Genomic DNA, 21,572 nt, shown 5'->3' with positions numbered 1-21,572 from the left:
TATTAGCTAAAATTAGGATTATCAGCTATGGAATTACAATTTACACTTTCAAGGACGATTAAAATAATTATAGCCATTTATTTATAAAAGATATGCTTTAACTTCAATTATTGTTTAGCACATTGCTACAATATTATTATTATTGATTAGTGTATTTGTATTGTTCTTATTTCCGTATTTTAAGATTAAAACAAAATTACCCTATTAATTAATATAATGTACTTATATTTTGAATATATATAAATTTTAACTGGGGACCTTGGTTGTCCGGGGGGCTTAGGCCCGGTGGCCTTACCCTAAGCCTGGTACTGCCCCGCTAAGTCTATTTGCATACAATCAACTAGTAACAATGAAAAAAAATACATGAACCAAAATATATATATACATATATCATGATCAAAATCTCCCAGTACAAAGATTATTAATCGGATGCTATCAATTAAAGAAAGGGAAACAAGACCGTTTAAAAAAAAAAAAAAATCTTTTTTATTTTTTTATGTTTTGCTAATCTGTTTCTTTACTAACACTAGGATTCTCGTGTGACCTGCCATTCCACATCCTGTATAATTACCCCCAAAAAAAAAAAAAAAAAAAAAAAAGAAATTGAACTTTTGCAAATGTGGTCCATAAAGAGTTGGTTTTTGGCCCAAACAGCAAATGCCAAGAGAAACATAGAGGAATTGGCACCAACCATTCTCACTAACAGAATGAGTTTGGAGAACATACATCTTCTTATACATTCAACACCAAAAATACAATAATAATAATACAAAAATATAATAATAATAATATATACATACGGAAAGAAATGAAATAAAAAAAATACACACCAAAAAACGCCCTTTATTGGATATACAAACAAAAACATAAAGCAGTGTTCTTGGAAAAAAGCTGTCCTCTTTTATACAACCCGTTGACATTAGAAAAATGCAGCTCCCAATCTATATGAGCAGAGAGATCTGCTAAATTATTTCTCACCAAAGCACGCCACAGAACACCCAAATATTGATAACACGGAAAGAAATGGTAGTCCTTGAGTCTTGGAGATAGCCATTCGTCCAAACTACAACTTCAACCACTCCAGGCAAGGACACAGTCCCCAGCAAAACCGAGAAGGATAGTAGTCCTTTAAGTATACCTCCCTGGTAAAACCAATAATATAAAAACTGAAGGATCGGCCTCGATGAGACATGGTGACACGCGTTACCGGCACAACAGAGATGGCATGCCTCTCGCATATGACTCTTGCAGTTGGAGTTACAGAAGCTCTTTCTGCTATAACTTCGGAAGAAAAGTTATTGAGAAAGTAGGAGTCAGCAAAGAAGGCCGGAGTACACTGATAAGCCTGAGTGTTGCATAACTGGACACCTTTAGCTCTGTGGAAAACATCATCTGGAACTGATGCAGCTCCACTTGTTGCACTCACTTTTCTAGTTGAAAGTGTCTTCCTGTTAAAGCAAAATGATGATATACATCATAAATTTACTGCCAGAGGTTGGATGCAGAAGCAAGAAAAGGTCGAACTTTATGTGGCATAGAAACACCATTTGAATATAGAATACTTATGTCCAAACTTGGGAAAAGAACAAAGAGGAAAATGCAGTGAGAGGTGCGAAACCATAGTATATGATAGTTTTGCTTTTGAAAATATATATTGAATAGAGCTTATTTTTCCAAAAAGAAAAAATATCCCAACTATAAACTACCAATGGTTGGAAAAATACATATGAAAAATTACGAGTGCAAAGTAGTGATTCAGGTCATTCAAGATGGAACCAGACTATAGATCAGCACAACCTCCCTGTTGATTGTCATTAAATTATGCCTCATCCTGCCAAAAGATACTATACCTTATTCTTTGTATGTGTTGGTGTGTACGTGTTTTACATTTAATACATTGATTCCAAAGAATGTCAACCATGCAATAACATGACAAAAACACAGATGACTTATAGAATAGTTACCATTTAGACATAAATCATAACTCCATAAGTTAAATATATCAATTTTTTGAAACTAAGTCATTAACATTTTGTTCGTAACCTAGGCTGCTTACGCAGAAAGAAAGATAGTACAGTCTTGTAGAGGTACAACACAAGGTCATACATCTAATCACAATATATTACACATACCATCTTACAATGGCAATATTGCATGTCAAAAGAGAACCACTCCCATGGCATGTCTGACATTTAATTAAACCACGAGATCCACAATTTGCACAAGGAATCTTTCCTTTGCCATTACATTTCGTACATCTGCATAGACAGAAAAAGAAGTATTCTGAGCCGGTGATTTAAAAAGTAGCCACCACTAATTAACCAAGTGCAATAGCTGTTCTGTCCTGAAACAACTATTAACTACCATCAATTCTAACTGCATAATGAGTTCAGCAGTCAATCTGTTTTGAAGTTTCTGTGATGGTGTTTAGTAATACGTACACTAAGTTCAGGTAAATGCCAAATAATCAAAAAACAATAAGAGGTAGATGAAATCCTAATATTGGGGTTTAAGACACCAGACCATGAGATAGAAAATCCAGATCAGTTTTTATATGAGTTTAAATAATCATCTCACATTGTATCAGATCCATCCCTATGAGCAATTAAACCCCTTCCGTAACAAGCAGGGCACTGACTCATCTGATTTTCCTTATAGAATCCAGGTTCTCGATCCACATTGCATGCTCTACATATAATATCTCCTCGTCCGGCACAATCTGCTCATTTTTCCAAAGTTTGTTAGAACAGAACATCAAGGTCAAATGTTAAAGCCACAGAGACTTTATTGCTTAGAAATTTCTAACAGAATACACTTCATAAATAAAACATGGACACGGATGACTAAGAAAAGGAATAGCAGCTCACGTAATAGTAACTTCAAAATTCAACCTCATTACTCTTGTAAACCCAAAATTACCTGAGCATTTGTCAATGGTTTCAGAATGAGGAATTTTTTCTTGGAATTCTTTGTAAGGTGTGAATAAAACGGGGAACTGAGACCTTAAATCCAATTCCCAGATTCCCAATTCAGGACCCTTCTCCTTTCCATCGATATGGCCACCAAGGTAAGGCTTTGTTTCTCTTATAATGTCCCTTTCCTCGGTGAAAGTATCTAGAGTTCCAACATAAACATTGCAATCTTCCACAGCGTGAATTTTCCAGGTCCGAGCTGGACGACTTCCCCAACAGCAACGGTGCCCAACATGATCAATAAGCAACTCTCGGATCTCTACCTCATCTAAAATTTGCCTGCGCATATGCCTTTAGTTACGGCAGGAAATCCAATCTAGTTGCTTTTGTATTTAAATACAAAAGGAAAAAATTTCTACATAAAAGCTTCAACAGGGAGACACACATTGGTCACAGTCCAATTAGGAGAAGCCTATGGAAATCCAAAATTTTGCAGTTAACAACATATGAGCTCCATAGGTAATTATGATAGCATACATCTTTTGTTAAAAGATTCATACCTGTTAAATGACCCATGTTGTCCTCCATATTCTCCTTGATGTACAATAGCTTGCTCTGCAACAAGTGGCTTATAATTTTAACATCATTGATAATATGTATTACAAATGATATGACACTATTATTTAAAAGAAAAGTCTTCTAAATTATGAATGCCTGATGGATAAGAAAATTTTTCTCAAGTGAGTCCAAAATTGTATTACAAATAACAATTACTAGAGGCTTCCCCCATTTCTTTGGAACTTCAATCAAGTTATTCTCTTTCTAAACATGTTCTAGGCAATTAAACAGAAATAAATGGAATTTACAGAAACAAGTTAAGAAAACATGGATTAAGACACCCATTAATTAGAATTGAAAAGAAATAGCTTAAACTGACAAATATAGAAGCAAAAACAAAGTACCATTAGGATGGGGTTCAGGCGAACCAACCAAAGCACTATGAAGGGAAGGTGGGTAAGTATCGGAAAAGGCTGCAGCCGACCGAATCTCTTCGACGCTGACTTCATTTCCGGCCAACGAAGCTGTCGGAATCACAGAACCAGTTCTTCCCACGTGCTGGTACAAGCTCCACTTTTCACTCTCCTTCTCACCCAATTCACTTCTTCGTTCTTCAAGTAATAATGATCACACAAAAAAAATAAATTAAAAAATTACGAAAAATTATATAACAAACACGAATTCGATTCGAAAAATGAGAAAAAAATTCTTATGTACACGGGAAAGAATCGTACCAGACAGAAGAGGCTCCTCCATTTTTTTTTTATTTTTTTTGTCTCCTCCTATGTGGGTTTGAGAACAGAAGGTAGTGACGAGGATCTTCTAGTTATTGACACGAATTTGCTTAGCGAGGAAGTAAAAATCAGGTCAAAATATTTATTTTTGGCGGATTTGTCATGAATATATAGGGTCCACATCATCTTCTAAGTTGGCATTTGGTATACGGGTTTTTCCTATAAATAGCCATCTTACAACTCCATTTTAGAAAAATAACAAAATTTTTTTTTAAAAAAAAACTAGCCATCTTGGAATAAAAATACCTTTTATAAAATTGAAAATTACATAAAAGCTTTCCTTTCTTCTATACAGCCCTTCGTTCGTGGGAGTGGGGTTTATACAAAACTGTTCGTGGGGTTTCTCTAAACTCTTTGCATCTCATCGCCTCTCACTCTCATTTTTTTGTATTTTCTCATATCTCAAACTAAAATCAGGTAAAAATTTTATCTTTTTTCTTATTAGATGAAAGTAAGGAAATATGTGTTTTTTTTATTTTTTCTCTTTCTATTTTTTCTTGTAAGTTTTATTAGTTTAGGGTTTTTTAAGCTTTTTATTTGATATGGGTATGCAAGAAATTGATTTATGAGATGTTCTATGTAATTTTAAAGATACTTTAGGTGGCATATGGTTTGAAAATGGGAGAAATTTTGTGTAAAACTGAAAAATCGCGAAAAACAGTAAAAACGGAGGAAATTTGGCAAAAAAGATGAATTTCCGCCAATTTCCTCCAGTTTGTCAGTTTTCGCAAATTTTCGCCAATTTTCCGCCAATTTTCTGCCAGTTTTCCGCCAATTTTCCGCCAGTTTTCCGCCAGTTTTCCGCCAGTAGGAAAAAACTATATTTGGCCCGAAAAAAAAAACAGAATCAACTTTTTTAATACAGTTAATATGTTTGTTTAATATTATTCAAAATTTTATATATTTATTGATTTAGTTTAACGTTATTCATTTAATTTTGTAGTCAAATGGAAGATGATGACTTGTAATTGCGGTTTTATACAATGGAACATTGGTACAAAATGATAGTGGTGATTGGGAATATCGAAATGGTAAAAATGTAATGGTTTCCGTCGGCAAGAGATGCACAAAATCAGAGTTAGAGGATGAGATTTTCAATTCTATTGAGATAGATCGAAATGAATATTTGCTAAAGCTAAAATGGATATATGGACGATGTGCAGAAAAGTTGGATCCTACAGAAATACGATGTGATAGGGATGTGAAATGCTTTCTTCAAGAAGTGAGGAATGGAGGGATGACAATGATGCGGCCTCCATTGTATGTTGAGGTGATTTCAAAAGTTGAACATGTATGTAGAAATGTTCATCAAACAGCATTTGCTTCGGATAGTGGGAGTAATCTTCATTCTTTTTCTTGTCCTCCAATTGGCGGTCGTCTACCACAAGCTTCCGGTACTGAACCAATTCAGGCTACATCTCAGGAAATTCGTGGGGGGGCCTGGACATCATTTAACATTCACGAAGGAGTTGATGTTGGAGGTGACTATGCTGAACGGTTTCCTAACGACGAGGAGTATGAGCAGTTGCATCATATTGATCATGATGAGAATTACAATGCAGCAGGGGATGATGTTGGTCATAATGATGTAGATTTTGATCATGAGTTGCCGGATAATGATAATGATATGCATCCTGAAATGAACAATGAAGGAGTTGATGATGTTAGGGTTCATCGTGCTACAAGTGACCACATATCATCGAGCAACAGAAGTGGTTCTATGGCCATATTTTCGTCAAAGTTCACTGGCTGTGAGAGCATAGTAGTTGGACAATTATTTCGCAACAAACGTGACCTACAGAATAAACTGAGTATCTATTGCATGCGAGAAAATAAGGAGTTCAAGGTGACACGATCAACTACACAACGGTATGAGGTTGTATGCTTGGAAAATACTTGTAAATGGCGACTACGTGCAACCACATTTAAAAATGGAGAAATATTTGTTGTGAGAATTTTTGATAATGTACACAGTTGCTCATTAGATATCGTGCATCGAGAACACAAGCAAGCCAGTAGCCGGGTTATCGGGCAATGTATCAAATCTAAATATGAAGGTATTGCACGTGTTTACAAACCCAAAGAAATTCAACATGATTTTTTGCAGAAATATGGGGTGAATATAAGCTACAACAAAGCATGGAGAGGTAAAGAGTATGCACTTAACAGTGTTAGGGGATCTCCAGAGGAGAATTTTGCTAAGTTACCTGCCTACTATTTTGAGTTAGTGTCGAAGAACCCTGGGACTATTACACGTATCAAAACAGACGATAATAACAATTTTGTATATTTCTTTATGGCGATTGGAGCAAGTATTAGGGGATTTAAATCCCACATAAGACCCGTATTGGCTGTTGATGCAACTACATTGAAAGGGAAATACAAAGGGTACATGTATATTGCATCGGGCATGGATGGCAATAAGAAAATATATCCTTTGGCTTTCGGCATTGGAGATGGAGAGAACGAGCAAGCATATACATGGTTTTTCCAAAACTTGAAGGATGCCATCGGAGATTTTCCAGATTTGGTGTTTGTGAGTGATAGACACCCCGCTATTGAAAGGGCATTACGCAAAGTTTTTCCCAATGCATACCATGCGTTGTGCACGTATCATATAAGCAGAAATATTAAAGCAAATGGACATGCGAAAGATGGACACGTAGGCGAGCCGGTAGATCGAGGATGCAACGCATACCATCCGAAGGTGAAGATGTTATTGGACGTAGATGTAGCCGATGCGGTGGTGTTGGACATTATAGGCAGAGATGTACGAATCCATTGTCTTATGCTTCGAATTAGAAAGTTTTAATTTAGTGTTATGGTTTAATATGTTTTGATAATTATTTCATATGTTTTTTTTTTTTTGAATTTAATCCTAAATGAAAAGATGCTTTCTGGAATTGATTTTCAATCTTTAGTTTACATATCATTTTATGAAATGTCCAAATGATTTTGAAAATAAAAACAAACATATATCAATTTTATTTTTATTTAAAATGGTTATTGATTTTAAATGTCATTACATTTTTTGTTAATTCCATCTTCATCTTATATAATGTTTGTCTTTGGGCTATCCTCGGTGGAGCTATCCTCAAACTTCTTTATTTGGGCTGGAGTCAGTTTGAACTTAATATCCGACACGGCTTTCCAGAAGTTTGATCTACAATTAACCTTTGCCCTCGATATCTCCGAGTCCCAAAACCTTCGTTGGTAATCTGAATCCATTTATCTGCAAATCAAATACAACAAAACATAATAGATGGAGGAAACGTTTTTTCCGACATGAGAAAAGCCTGAAGGACAATTTTTCCACCTGGAGGAAAAGGTTTTCCGCCTGGAGGAAAACATTTCCTCCAGGAGGAAAAGGTTTTCCGCCTGGAGGAAAACATTTCCTCCAGGAGAAAAATGTTTTCCTCCTGGAGGAAATTCGCCTGGAGGAAAAAATTTGTGACATAAAAATTAATTGAAGGTCCAAAAGTTAATGACCAAAAGTTAATGGGACTGAGTTGATAGAAGTAAGAGGCCAGGAAATATGTAATTTTGTAATAAAATGGTCCAAACATAAATACATGTATGTAGTTCGTCTCCAAATCAAATGCAACTTGCATGCATTTATGATCTACCTTCCATGAAATGTTCATGTCTTTCATGAGAAGACATATATTGTTGTATTCCAAAATTTGCCTCTCATCCATCACTATCTCAAAGATATTATTTCTACCTAGACAGGAGGCAGATATTTCTCTCTCTTTAATTTCATTTCAAATCCTTGTCTCACTTTCTTTTGGACTCTACTTGCAAATCTTTACCATTTCTCTTATAATATCGTACTATATTGTAAAATTGTTAAATTGGTCTCCCTAGAAAACTGTATATATAACATGATGAAGATATAGCAGTTAAAATTTAGGTAAGATTGGAAAATAACAAGCTCAGACAGACACATATTATTAATATATAGATTATAGATACATGATATAGATATCTCTGATATTTTAATGAATATATATGCATATAATATATAATATCGGTTGGGACCTAGCAAGCAAGATAGATTGCATTGATAGCTAAACCAGATCATATGTCATGTTGAAGATTCATATCAGGATTAAATACTCAAAATGACATAGTTTTGAATCTATCACATGCGTAATAATCTTTTGGTTTTGATTGCTCAACAATTTTATTTATATGTATAAGTGGGTTCATGATAATCCGTGGACAGCAGGTTTTCTAAAACAGAGATAATATATATATATATATATTGGTGTAGAGTGGACAAAAAATGTGATGTTTTTATTAAGAAAGTAAACAAAACCACCAAAATAGTTTGGCAAGATTGTAGTGTGAACTGTGAAAGTCACTTCAAACACCTTGCTATCCTATACAACTCAACAAATTCCATTTACAAATTCCATTTCTAGATGGCTTAGATCTAAGTATAGAAATTATTTTCAAAGAAGCTCAAGACTAACTAATTATTTAGATGTTTCGTATTTATACATGTATTTGCGCATTGCTGATCCATAAAGAATTTGCAATTTGCCAGCATGACAATGTTATCATATATATTATATATACAAATATATATTCTATAATATAGTCATCCAAAAAAATAAAATATTCTAATATATATATATATATATATATACGCACACACATTTCCTACCATATATGTATGGCTCCCCTGTCTTCTGCCACTTGTTTCTTTAGAACTTCAATAATGCACAATTTGCCAGCAGATAATGACATATGGGTACCTAGAGTACTATTTCATCATGCAAGAGTAAGAAAATGTATAAAAAAATGAAAAATAATAATATAAATAAATGTACAAAGCTAGCAACTAAAATATTAAGGAAGGTTTAATCTACAGCACACTAAACCTCTCTTGATCTACACCAGAAAAACGCATTTGCCTTAAAAGATATTTACAGCCTGAGTGCCATAATTTTCAACCACATAAATCACAATCCCTTCATGCTTCACCATGGACCAGTCTGCGTTCGTCTCAAGCACCGTTTCTTTACTCCCCGCTGCACATTCATCATCTCCATTGCCTACATTATAATAGAATTTACCTTTAGTTATGATAAATGTCAAACTGGAACAGCAATATTAAATTTGCAAACACAATAACAAGTAATCCGAAAACTATGGATCATATCCTTGCTGAGTTCGGTTACCAACATGTTGTCCAATTTACCATAAGGAAAATAGAATCTGCTTAAGATAGCGAGCATTAAGAATTGGACATGGTTGAATTGAACTTAATCTGGATGCAATATTAGCTGAAAGAATCAAATATTTAAATTGAATATTTCAGGGGGACTGACAGGATATAATAAGTCGGAGCAATACCTGATTCTTCTGCATTTCTAGCATTTCTGCCTGCAGCAACCAAAGATAACCACAAAATTGTTAGCCACAGGAATGGAACGCAAGCTTATTTGCAATCACTGATTTATATAAGCGTACGCATGAAAATTTACCTGCTTTTTCTTCAATTCCTGGTTCTCTTCTTTCAACTTTGCAACCTCTGCTTCCAACTCCATAGTGTACGCCTAGCACATGCCCAAAACAGAATATGGGAGAAAACGATTGAGCACTTATAAGGATGCTATGTTACAATATTAATGTTCCTTCCCCTCCCCCTCCCCAAACCCTAACCAAAAAACATATATGCAAAATGAAACAGAATTAAGACTAGAGGTGCATAAGTCATTCAATCTGTCTTTGATTTTAGATTACAACTCAACTTGATGCTATGTTCCTTGAAACAACATTCCATTACCTTGTGATAAACTGGATCCTTATAACTTCTCAAAATCTTTCATCTCCCCTCATGTCAGATCGCTATCACATTACCATTCTGCCGCCTAATCTTTCATAGAGTTTTGGGATACAAGAGCGTCAATAGACGACAAAAGAAGAAGGTTAATGGCTACCAAAACTTATAAAGCGACAACAATGGTAATGTGATAGCGATCTGACATGAGGGGAGATGAAAGATTTTGAGAAGTTATAAGGATCCAGTTTATCACAAGGTAATGGAATGTTGTCACAGATAATGACATATGGGTACCTAGAGTACTATTTCATCATGCAAGAGTAAGAAAATGTATAAAAAAATGAAAAATAATAATATAAATAAATGTACAAAGCTAGCAACTAATCTATCTAACATCTATATTTTCTGCTCTTGATGACCTTGACACTTTGATGAATATTGGAATCCTATTTATCCATTAAAAAGAAAAACAGAAAACGTAGAGAAAGAATGAGAATCTTTGTTATTACCTTTAGAGGACAAATAATTGCTCAAAATGCCATTCTGCCTTTGGGAAAATGTCACTGTTATAACAGATGTATACGGCGGCAAACAGTATGGAAGGCGTTGCCTTTTGTGTGTCTCCTCTGTCTCTGGTAGCTCTCAATCGAACGACTCTTACCCACACAACAATGGACGAGGACGATGCCGGCGAATGGGAGACGAATGTCGGTGAAAATGGTGGCCGGGATGGTAATTTTTGAAATGCCCTAGCTGCGTTTTCAAAGGGAAAGTAAAAAAAAAAAAAAACTGAAACCCTTATACATGGCCCTGCGTTTTGATAGAGAAAAGAACAAAAAAATATATATATATATATATATAGATAAGGGTACTTTAGTCCAAACGGGTAAAATATTGGTTAGTTTTTAAAAAAATAAAAAAATTTGCTATTTTTCTAAAATAGAATTGTATGGTGGCTATTTATCGAAAAAACCCTTTGGTATACAGGACATGTTCAGATTGGACATGATAGATTTAGATTGAACATGATCGGATCGGATAGAATAATACAGTATTATGTTTGACAAGTTTGGTGTAGGATCGGACTGGATTAGATTATTTTATAATTAAAGTTTTATTTTTATTTTAAATAAAAATTTTAAAAATTATTGTTATGTAAAAAAAAAAAAATCTTATTTATATTAACATGCAAAATTTATTTTTTGTTTTTACACCCATAAATTACGTTAATATATTGTTTTGAATATCAATTAAAATAAAATTGATATATGGTAAATCATAAAAAAAATTAATCACCAATAAAAAAAAAAGCTAACATTATGCCAAAGTTAGCATTTGGTTTTACTTGTAACAATTACTACATCCATATTGGCTTTTACAGGGATAATCTAGTTGTATAATAAATAAATAAATACACACATTAATAGTACTCCAAATAAACAACCTAATATAAAACCATTATGCCACTCGTTGTTCAATTGAGCACGTGTATATGTGGTGGGATTTTGTATGGGATTTACCTCATTACGATTTCTTATCATTTGTTTTACAAACTTAACATATGCTATTTCAGCTTCTTCAGTTGTATTATAGGCTTGATATAAATTTTCTTTAAATCCTTGCACTTGTTGATGACATTCAGGCCAAGAATTATATATTCCTGGTTGTCTACTTTTAAATACAACATAAACTCTTTTCCTTGCCATTCAATATTCCTGTATATAATAATAAATAATAATATAAGATAGTAATATAATTAAATAAAATAAAATTAACTAAAGCAATCAAGTGCGTGTTAATATTCTAAAACATAACACATAATGATCAATTATCCTTACATGCATAATTAGAAACCAATATCCAATACCTTACAACATATGTCCATAAGTTTGAAACTGAATTATTCATAATTGTCATCCTCTCATACATAGATATAAATATATAATCCACAACAATACTAATTTAGTCATCTAAAAATTCATTAGCAAATTCAATCTTCTCCGCATCCGTTTTAATAATCTTAAAAACCTCTATGTTCGATGGATCTGATCTCATTGCCGTAGAGATTCTGAGATTGTCTCTAATAGGAAATCCTAACCTATCAAGCTCCATAGCTAAGTCTTGTGAATAAGTGATATCGGATTTTTCTTGTTTTTCTAACGTTGCAGCCAATTTACCAAACCATTTATCCGCTACATTGTCCAACCCCTTTACGATGTCATCATCCTTTGCTTTATCTTTCCTCTTCGGTCTTGCTTGGGATTGTGTGGATGGTTCACTATGTGTTTGATTAACAGACATTGGAGAACAAATATCATCAAATTGTTCATTTGCAACCTCCATATTTATATCATTAACCAAATCAATTGGAGTTTGTGCTCCAACTCCTGTTGCCCGATCCTTTCCAAAAATATTAGCAAGCCTCTCATACACGGGAAAAGGTTTACTTCTCCAACTTTTTGCACTTGTATTATACTAAAATAAAGAAAGATAATGTTTAGTCAAAAAAATAAAAAGATTAGTTTAGACATGCTAGAAATAAATTTTAGGATAGCAACCAAAAAATTCAATAAAACTATATTTCCTAAGAAAATTAAAAACCTGCACATATGCTTTCCAAGCATCGTCACTGTTAACCTCCACACATTTAAGAGAGTCATTCCATCCAAATCCACTTTTGTTGAGCATGTTGTATATTATACCATATTGCTTCTTCCATTTTTTCATCTTTGACTCAATATGTGGATTTGCTCGCAATCCCGAATTAGGACACATCTCGGCTAGTTGCCTCTCAATCATATTCAGTGTGCCAGGTTTAAATGCTCCTGTGTCACAACGTTGCCCACTAGCTACATCTTCATCTAAAATATTCAGCAAAGCCTCTTCCTCACCTTTACTCCCGATACGCCTAGCTTCATTCCCCTTGTTATTGTTACTGCAACCTCTAGCTTCCATTGCTATTCACGTATAAATTGCATTGTTCCAACAACACCATAACAAGATGCAAGAAATATAACATGATTCTCAAATGTTGCACTTAATATAAATTGGACTTCATACAAATTATCCAAAAGATTAAACAAACAATAATATTTAAGCAGTTACAACAATCAACATAATATTATACAGAGCAATCAACTACTAACTATGACGACCTCTCCACTCATCAAACATTTGCTTAGCTAACTCATCTCTCTAGTTAGTCCATTGACTCGAGGAAGCAATTGATCCTGTAATGTCCTCGTCTGCACTAATGTCCACATCTTCCACCCTATCATATTCAATTTCTCTAGGATCAAGTGTCATTTCTCTTCTAATCAGATTATATATAAGACAATATTCAATAATTATCTTGATTTGTGTTGCAATTGGATAGAACGATGGATTTCTTAAAATTGCCCAACGCATTTTAAGAACCCCAAAACATCTTTCTATGATATTCATAGCAGATGCATGCTTCATGTTGAAATACTCTTGATAAGTTGTGGGTGCACAACCATCTTTCCATTCGGAAAGGTGATATCTTGTTCCCCTATATGGTGCAAGAAATCCTTCAACATTAGTGTAACAAACATCCACTAAGTAATAACAACCTATATAAAAAAAAATCTCCTATCAGTTTATGCACTGTTAGTCCATTATAATGAAAAAATTAATGATTGGTCTTACCTATTGGTACTTTTAAGCCATTTGGTCTACTTAATGCATCTCGAAGTACTCTAGAATCCGAAGCGGAACCTTCCCAACTAGGTAATACAAATATGAATTCCATATTCAGATTACATACACCTAAAACATTTGTGGCTATCTCACCCTTCCTTGTTCGATATCTTGGCTTATCGATTTTAGATGCTTTTACCTTAATATAAGTTCCATCTAATGCTCCCAAACAATTCTATGTTACAAAAAAATTCACTCACATAAGATAATACTACAAATAATCTAACTGTAAGATTAGTAATCAAACTATTCCACAAACATACCTTAAACATTTTCCATCTATCATCCGAACAATTATCTGACACAGATTCAGGTTGCCTCAACAAAATTCCATGTAAACGTAACACTCCATTCAATATTGAATTGAAATATATACTAACTGTTTCCCTCGATCTATAGAATCTACTTATAATTGTACGGTTCTTTGCATGATGAGCAATTATGTGCAAAAATATGCACACTTGCTTTTCCAATGTAACAGTACCATCTCTTTTAACATAACCATTCTGACATAATAACTCACATAAAACACCAAATGTTCTCCTATCCATCCTCATTTGACTAATACAATTGACATTATTATCTAACAAACTATTTAAAAACGATGTACACAATTCAGTCCCCCTAGTTATTCGATTCCTAACTTCTCCATTATTTCTCCTTCGCCATGCTACATACATATACATAAGGAAGACAACCATAAAGCACGAACAAAAGATTGTATTGTGAATAATTTTCTTCGATCCATATCTACAAAAAAAAAATAATAATAATAAGGACAAAATAAACAACACATTAAATGGAATGTGATCAAGTGATAATTGATAAAAATTACATGAAAACACCTCTATCATTAAGTGCTAATTAATTAATTGCTAATTTATTCCCTCATTAAGTGATAATTGATTGACACGGTCTACACCTTCTCTACACACATTATAGTTGAAAGCTTAAAGTAAAAAGTGGATTATATATTTATTTATACTCATCTAACTAAATATTTATAGATATATATATATATATATATTTATATGTTAACCTAAAAACATCATAGGGCAGTTTTCAATTTCAAAATATGGCACTTCACACTTCAAAATCAGTCTAATATTATTTAAAAGTGTATAAACTTTTACCAATTATTATATATATATATATATATATTATACTGACTAGGAGGGGAAAGAAACCAATTATATTCACTTTTCTTCACGCCAAAATATTGTTCAATTACAACCTCATACTTTTTATTGATTTTCATTATTTTCCCAAACTCATCAAATTATTTATTTTATATTTTGCTAGGAATTTCACTATATCGATTTGCCTAATGGTTTGAAAACAATATATTGGGTATGAAAGAGTAGAAGGCAAGTAAAGAAGTCAATATTTAAAAGCATGAGATATGATAACTCTTTCTTTAAAGACATTGCAAAACATAATATTGATTATCCAACAGGTAAGTAGGCAACTGAAATATAAAATTCAGGTTGCCAAATACCGCCATTCAATCCAGGAAACTAAATAGATATCAAAATGTCAACTTTGCATCTTCCTGCAAAATCATGCAACCAAGTCCAAATCCATATGCAAATCCAGTTTTTCCACATTCTTGAGATTGCATCCGAGTTGCCAAAGGACAATCTAGCACTAATCTGACCAACATAACAGTTCTTTTAAAGTGAATAAAAGCATTCAGAAGTCTAATAAATAAAGCAAAAGAGCATTAACCTGCACTATTAACTTCCAATTTTTATTGCATGTAAAGAATAATAAGTTAAGAAATTAAAATAATAAACACACATGTAATGCTCACATATTCAATTATGCATTTTAAAAATTAAAATGGTTCTAATAGCTATGACACTAGAAATTGCAATTATGCATTGTAAAGGAAAGGCACTGTTTGACTTGAAGAAAGGCACTGTTTAAGAGGAATATTTGATTTTGCATAGAGAGGTAGACAAGAGAAAAGCCAAAAGAGTGAGTTGATGGCCGGCAGTTGACAATGGTGAAAGAACATTGCAGCAAGCATGTGAGTTTGGCATGATTTGTTTTTTGTCCCTATACTTATTTTGTCTTCCATTTCGCATGTAGTAGCCTGCTCCACAAACACACACACACACACACACACACACACACACATATATATATATATATAATTATATAATATCATTCTTATTGCATATTCTTATTGACATCAAATTTGTAACCTCACCATTCATAACTTTGTTCTCTAACTTTACAATCTATATTAATGTGTATATATATATAAAACTCCTAAAGAATAAAAGTTTTTAAATATCTCCTCTCCAAGAATATTACAATATAAATTACAATAACGAACCATAACATCCATTTTTCGCCTTAAATTTTAATATTTTATGTATTTTTATATCAACTGTTATGATTAAAAAGATTAAGAAGAGCAAATATGTAATAATCACATATGTCAAATATTTTTTTTTCCCCCAAAGAAAGATGAAATAACAATTCCACCAGAAATTGGAAAGTTGGAAAAATTCAGATATTTTAGCTTTTATGGAAACCAAATTTCTGGGAATATTCCTGGAGAAAATTGGAAACTTGGCAAAACTAGTGGTTCTTGACCTTTCTTCATCCGTCTTCATTGAAGTATTCATAAAGAAATTGTAAAATTGAGCAACTTAGAAGATCTTGACCTTGCTAACAAAAGTCTCTATGGTGCAATTCCTACATTTGTAGGAAGCATGTCCAATTTATTTGCCATTTACCTTTATAGGAATAACCTTTCTGGAAACATTCCTAGAGAAATTGAAGTTTGAGAAATCTAATCACACTACACCTTCAAAGAAACCAACTTTCTGGAAATATTTCTAGAGAAGTTGGAAATTTGAGCAGCTTAGAAATTGTTCACATTGCCATCAAAAATCTCTCTGGTGAGCTTCCTTCTTCTATAGGAGACTTGACAAATCTAAGGTATGTAGGTTTCATGCTAAACCAACTAGTGGTTCAATTCCTATGGGAATGACTAATCTCACTAAGTTTAATAAATAAGCAACTGGGTACTAATAACTTCACTAGCCATTTGCCACAGCAAATTTGTAGTGTGGACCACTTACCCAATTTTCCCAGCTAACTAATAAGAGTGCAGGGTTTCCATGTTATTCTTTTCAAACTTTTGCAGCAGATTAACAAGAGGGACTAAGACCAGCAATATCAATGTAAATTGAACAAAATGCCTATGACAAAGCAAAAAACTTATTTCTCATATCTAGATTTATGGAGGTTTTTGGACTGTAAAAGAGACACCAGATTTACCAATTGGTATGATGGAAGAAGAGAGAATGATAAAGGAAGAAGCTGTCATAAACTCTGTACTCTACCAATCTAGTACATCTAAGAAGCTTTTTGTGGAGGTACTCAAAGAGGAAATTCAACACTTATATAAGGCTAACCAAGGCTAACAATGGTCTTGCAAAGAGTATGTTTGCTGTGACCTTCTAATTAATAGAGGGAATCAGCATTTTGATTCACATTCATCATTAACGTAGTCTTTTTCCTCTTTTTCTCTACTTTTCCTCTTTAATCAAAGCATGTTCTTGCCTAGCTTTCAGGAGGTCCAAACCCAGAATTGAAACATTGCGGGAGTGGGTGATCAGTCCCTTCTCTAACAAAGTAGAGGGCATCTTTGAAATATAAACGACGGAAAAAGTTTTTGTCTATTATTGTTACTGGACCGATAATGTGGACACTGACCAGAGAAAGATACATCAGAATTTCTTGTACACAGTACTTTTTATTCGTGTTAGTATTTTATTTTACTTTTTATACTCAGTTAATCCAAATCCAATTTTCAGCCCAAAAAAAACACACCAGTCTGCGGTGCCATAAGATACACTTGTTCGCAGTTGCTTATTTATTAAACAGAAGAAGAATGCAGCAGAAGATAAACTCACCGACCAGAGATGCTTCGAAGGGTAGTTTAAGCCTCCAAAATCAAGCTTCTTCCCCCTGAATATCAAATCTAGCCCCAACATAAATAGATTGAAACTTATTTTGAATATCAACAAATGAAAAAATTTCATAATTTTCGAGCTAAAAAATGATGTACAAACCCGAAGAAGAATAATGAAATGATGATGATGGAAGATCGACAAAGCAACTGACATTTCCCAAAAAATTTAATAAATTTTCAGCTAAAAAAATTAATGTAAAAAAACAAAGAAGAAGAACAAGATGGTGATGATGGCAGATCGACGAAACAGAGGAAGGATGCAGCAGAAGATAAACTCACCGGCCAGAGATGCTTCGAAGGGTAGTTTAAGCCTCCAAAATCAAGCTTCTTCCTCCTGAATATCAAATCAAGCCCTAACATAAATAGATCGAAGCTTATTTTGCAGATTAACAAATGACATTTCTAAAAAATATTTCATACTTTTTTAGCTAAAAATTAACGTAAAAAAACAAAGAAAAATAACAAGATGATGATGATGGAAGATTGACGAAACAGAAGAAGAAGACATGCTTACCGGCCAGAGATGCTTCGAAGGGGATGGTGATGCGAGATCGAAGATGCTTCGAAGAGGGCGGCCAGAGATGCTTCGAAGAGAGCTCAGTCGGACAAAAGTGACACAGTCTCCAGATGGGTCAGATCTATCCCCTTCATTTGGGATAAAATGATCAACAGGACAAACCTGTCCCCCTTCCATTTTTACTTTCCAAACACCGGACTGGGACTGGGTCCTGTCCTGACCTGCCCAGTCCTGCATAACAAACACGCCCTAAGGGGTTAAGCCGTGTGAGTTTCCGTCTGTACCTCCAACGACTCCATACACAATAGCAAGATGTGGAATTTGATTAAATAAGTGAATCGTTATCACAAAAAATACAATTATTGAATAAGTTGATTAAAGTTTATACCTTTTTCTTTTTTTTTTCTTTTACAAATTTTCGGGGAGGATTTTGGATCTTGAATAATCAAAATTAAATTTAAGAAATATTACAATTGAATCCTTTAAAATATAAATTAGTTACAATTTAATTTTTCAGATTTAAAATATTACAATTATCATCTATAAATATATAGATAATATTATTTTAAAATGTTTAAATAAAATAATAAAAGAAGAAGATAATAGCTTTTTAAAACTTAAATGAAAGTTGATAATATTTTTAAAATTAAAAATATTAAATTGTATTTAAATTAAATTTTAAAGGAAATAAATGAAACTAATCGTTAATTTAATTGTTTGAAAATTAGCATTTCTGAATTACCAAACCATAATTTTCTTCTGTTTAAGGAGAAATTAACAACATTAATATAATAAAACAAATTAATAGAAATAATAATTATTTGTTTGAATGTGATATTGATATGTAGTTTATAATACCTGACACTCATTAGCAAATAGTATAACTGAGAAAAGGAACTGCATTTTTTATGGATATAGTGCATTGTGTATTGGTAAATTTTAATTTGCCACTTTTATTGTGGGTAACAAATTATGCCTAATTTCACCTTTTACTTGTGTACGAGATTGTAAATATGACGTTAAGCTGTATAATTTTGATATAAAAAAGTTGAACTCTAAAACATTTAATGGTTATTTTGTTGGTTATTATAAATAATTTAGGCTTCTGAATTTTATTGTCTAAAGGTGTTTGTTTTTTAGAGAGGAAGTTGTATTGATTCTTACTATTGATGTTTCTATTAGATATTTTGTTGTTCAATAAATTATTATACCTGATAACTATAAGATTTATTTGTAGAAATATGAGTTTGACATAAGTAATAAATTGAATCTAATCACTTATAAGGAAGCCAATAAGTAGTTCAACGTGTCTAGTTTGGTTTAGTTGTCTAAAGATAGCAAACTTATTGGATGCAAATGGGTCTATAAGACTAAAAGAGACTCTAATGATCAAATAAATAGGTATAAGATGGATTTTTTACCGAAGGGTTTAGCTAGAATGAGAAAATTGACTATAAAGAGATGTCAAGTATCTATAAAAGATTCTTTTAAAATCATTAAGGCAATTGTGGCTAATTTTGATTTTGAGTTATATTATATGGATGTTAGAACTGCTATCTTAAACAAAATTTGGTATTCAAATCTGTATGAGCTATTTAAATTTTATATTTAATGTATGTTTATTATGGATTATATTTTTAAATAAATTTATTTGTATGGTTAAATTGCTAAAAATCTTCGTGGTATGATTTCAAGCAAAATCTAAAGATTTGTTTGAGTTTAAAGAAATGTTATTTGTTTGGTCATGTTGTAACACCCCGTCCCAAATCGCACCGGAATCCGTGCACGTTGACCGAGGTTGACCGTTGATCGAGCGGGTCAAAAGTTGACTTTTTGCTCTAGTTGGAATTTCAAGTTGACCAGGGTACCGTGGCGAAGTGCACGATGCCCCGAGTTCGTAGACTGGTAGCACGTTGAAAATGGAGTTCCGATTTGAAAGTTATGAGCAAAACAAGTTGCGGTCAAAACTGTCCAAGGGGTGCCTGAGTTGACTTTTTATTTATGGAGAAATGAGCTTTGACTCGTGCATGGTTGTGAAGTGCTCGTCGATACGAGTTCACAGACTAGCGGCACGCTTAAAACAGACATCCGGTTAAAAAGTTATGGACGTTTGAAGTTTACCGGATACCGTAATATTTTAATGTTTTTGAGTTGATGAACAGTGAAATACCATGTGTCAGCTTCTGATTGGTCCACGTGGCATGAACAGTGCCACACAGTGGCTTTTATTTGATAAAATTCTCGGGGAAGAGAGAGAAAGAGAGAGAGAGGAGAGAGAAAGAGAGGGAGAGAGTCTGACCGGCGGGGGAAATTTTTCAACTTTTCCAGCCGATCTACAGTACACGCACCGCCCAGAAAGTTTTCCCTCCCCATTTCCGGCAAAACCTCCAAGTTTCATAGCGATCGGCCGCCGGACGCGCCCGGATCGGACATCCGAAGATCGACGGCGAGTTTTTCCCTCCACCGCCGGCCACCGCCAATCGACACACTTCCGGCCATTTTCCGGCCACACGCGCCAGCTAGCCTTGATCCTCTCCTCAATTCTGGCCGACCCACCAAGTTTCACGGCCATCGGACCACCGACGCGCCGGGATCGGAGCGTTTTCCGGCGAGGGGCCGGAAATCTTCAAACCGTGCTTTCTCCGCCGTCCGGCCTCTGTTTTGCTTACCGCCGGTCCCGTTGGATTGCTCTCCTCACGATCTACAAGTCTGCAAAAAATCACAGCCAACGTCCACCGCACGCTCCGCCGCCGGCGACGGTTGCCGGTGACCGCGGCGGCTCGCCGGAAAGTACTGTTCCGACATCCGTTTTCGCCAATTCGCGACGGTTTGGGAGAATTACGGAGCCGAAACCTGAAAAGTTTTCCGGTGAGATTCCGACCCCGTCGGGTCCGATCACCGGAAAATAAGACCGAATCCGTGATCCTCATCACGCGAGCTTCGATTCGGTATATAACTCGTAACCCTTAGATGTCGTTTGGTGTTCGCTCCCCGGGTACCCATTTGGGAATTACCCGAATAAAATATTAATATTTTTTTGTTGATACACTGTGGTTGTGTAGGTGCGCGTACGAGTGGTGGAGTTGATCCCGAGGAGGATCTTAGTTGATTTACGCGCTCAAGGTGAGTGACCCACCTTCAAAAATTATTTTGGGCAATTAATTATGTTTATTTGGTATTTAAATTGATATTTAAATTTGTGCTCATGTGGTATGATTTAATTATGGTTTTATTGTGGTTTAATTTATTTATTGTGCATGAGTAAAGTGTATTTTGGTAGTAT

At 34.0% G+C, this 21,572-nt stretch overlaps 1 protein-coding gene and 2 long non-coding RNA genes across 6 annotated transcripts; all 3 read right to left on the bottom strand.

Moving 5' to 3' along the window:
• Positions 1-825: 825 nt before the first annotated feature.
• LOC107430713 (uncharacterized) lies at positions 826-4,362 on the bottom strand. The gene is made up of 7 exons (XM_016041586.4): positions 4,205-4,362; positions 3,875-4,081; positions 3,473-3,527; positions 2,920-3,251; positions 2,578-2,719; positions 2,133-2,258; positions 826-1,448 (listed from the first exon to the last, which is right to left on the bottom strand). The coding sequence occupies exons 1-7, from the start codon at positions 4,224-4,226 to the stop codon at positions 1,064-1,066; spliced, it is 1,269 nt and encodes a 422-aa protein (XP_015897072.1). The 5' UTR covers positions 4,227-4,362; the 3' UTR covers positions 826-1,063.
• A 4,517-nt stretch (positions 4,363-8,879) lies between these two features.
• LOC107430738 (uncharacterized) lies at positions 8,880-10,586 on the bottom strand. 4 transcript variants are annotated; one of them, XR_009639397.1, is made up of 4 exons: positions 10,568-10,586; positions 9,760-9,831; positions 9,629-9,658; positions 8,880-9,327 (listed from the first exon to the last, which is right to left on the bottom strand). It is a non-coding gene; the product is annotated as an uncharacterized LOC107430738 (long non-coding RNA). The 4 variants fall into 4 exon arrangements; XR_003057933.3 differs by lacking the exon at positions 10,568-10,586 and adding an exon at positions 10,062-10,232; XR_007237867.2 differs by lacking the exon at positions 10,568-10,586 and having other exon boundaries at positions 8,880-9,035; positions 9,154-9,327; positions 9,760-10,041.
• Positions 10,587-17,707: 7,121 nt separating this feature from the next.
• On the bottom strand, positions 17,708-18,464 carry LOC125419164 (uncharacterized). The gene is made up of 3 exons (XR_007238177.2): positions 18,287-18,464; positions 18,052-18,125; positions 17,708-17,768 (listed from the first exon to the last, which is right to left on the bottom strand). It is a non-coding gene; the product is annotated as an uncharacterized LOC125419164 (long non-coding RNA).
• Between the last annotated feature and the right edge of the window lie 3,108 nt (positions 18,465-21,572).

The sequence above is a fragment of the Ziziphus jujuba genome, chromosome 6 (genome assembly GCF_031755915.1).
Source record: "Ziziphus jujuba cultivar Dongzao chromosome 6, ASM3175591v1".
Lineage (NCBI taxonomy): Eukaryota > Viridiplantae > Streptophyta > Magnoliopsida > Rosales > Rhamnaceae > Ziziphus > Ziziphus jujuba.
The sequence above is the reverse complement of the archived record's forward strand: the minus strand, read 5'-3'. Positions and strand labels throughout refer to the sequence as shown.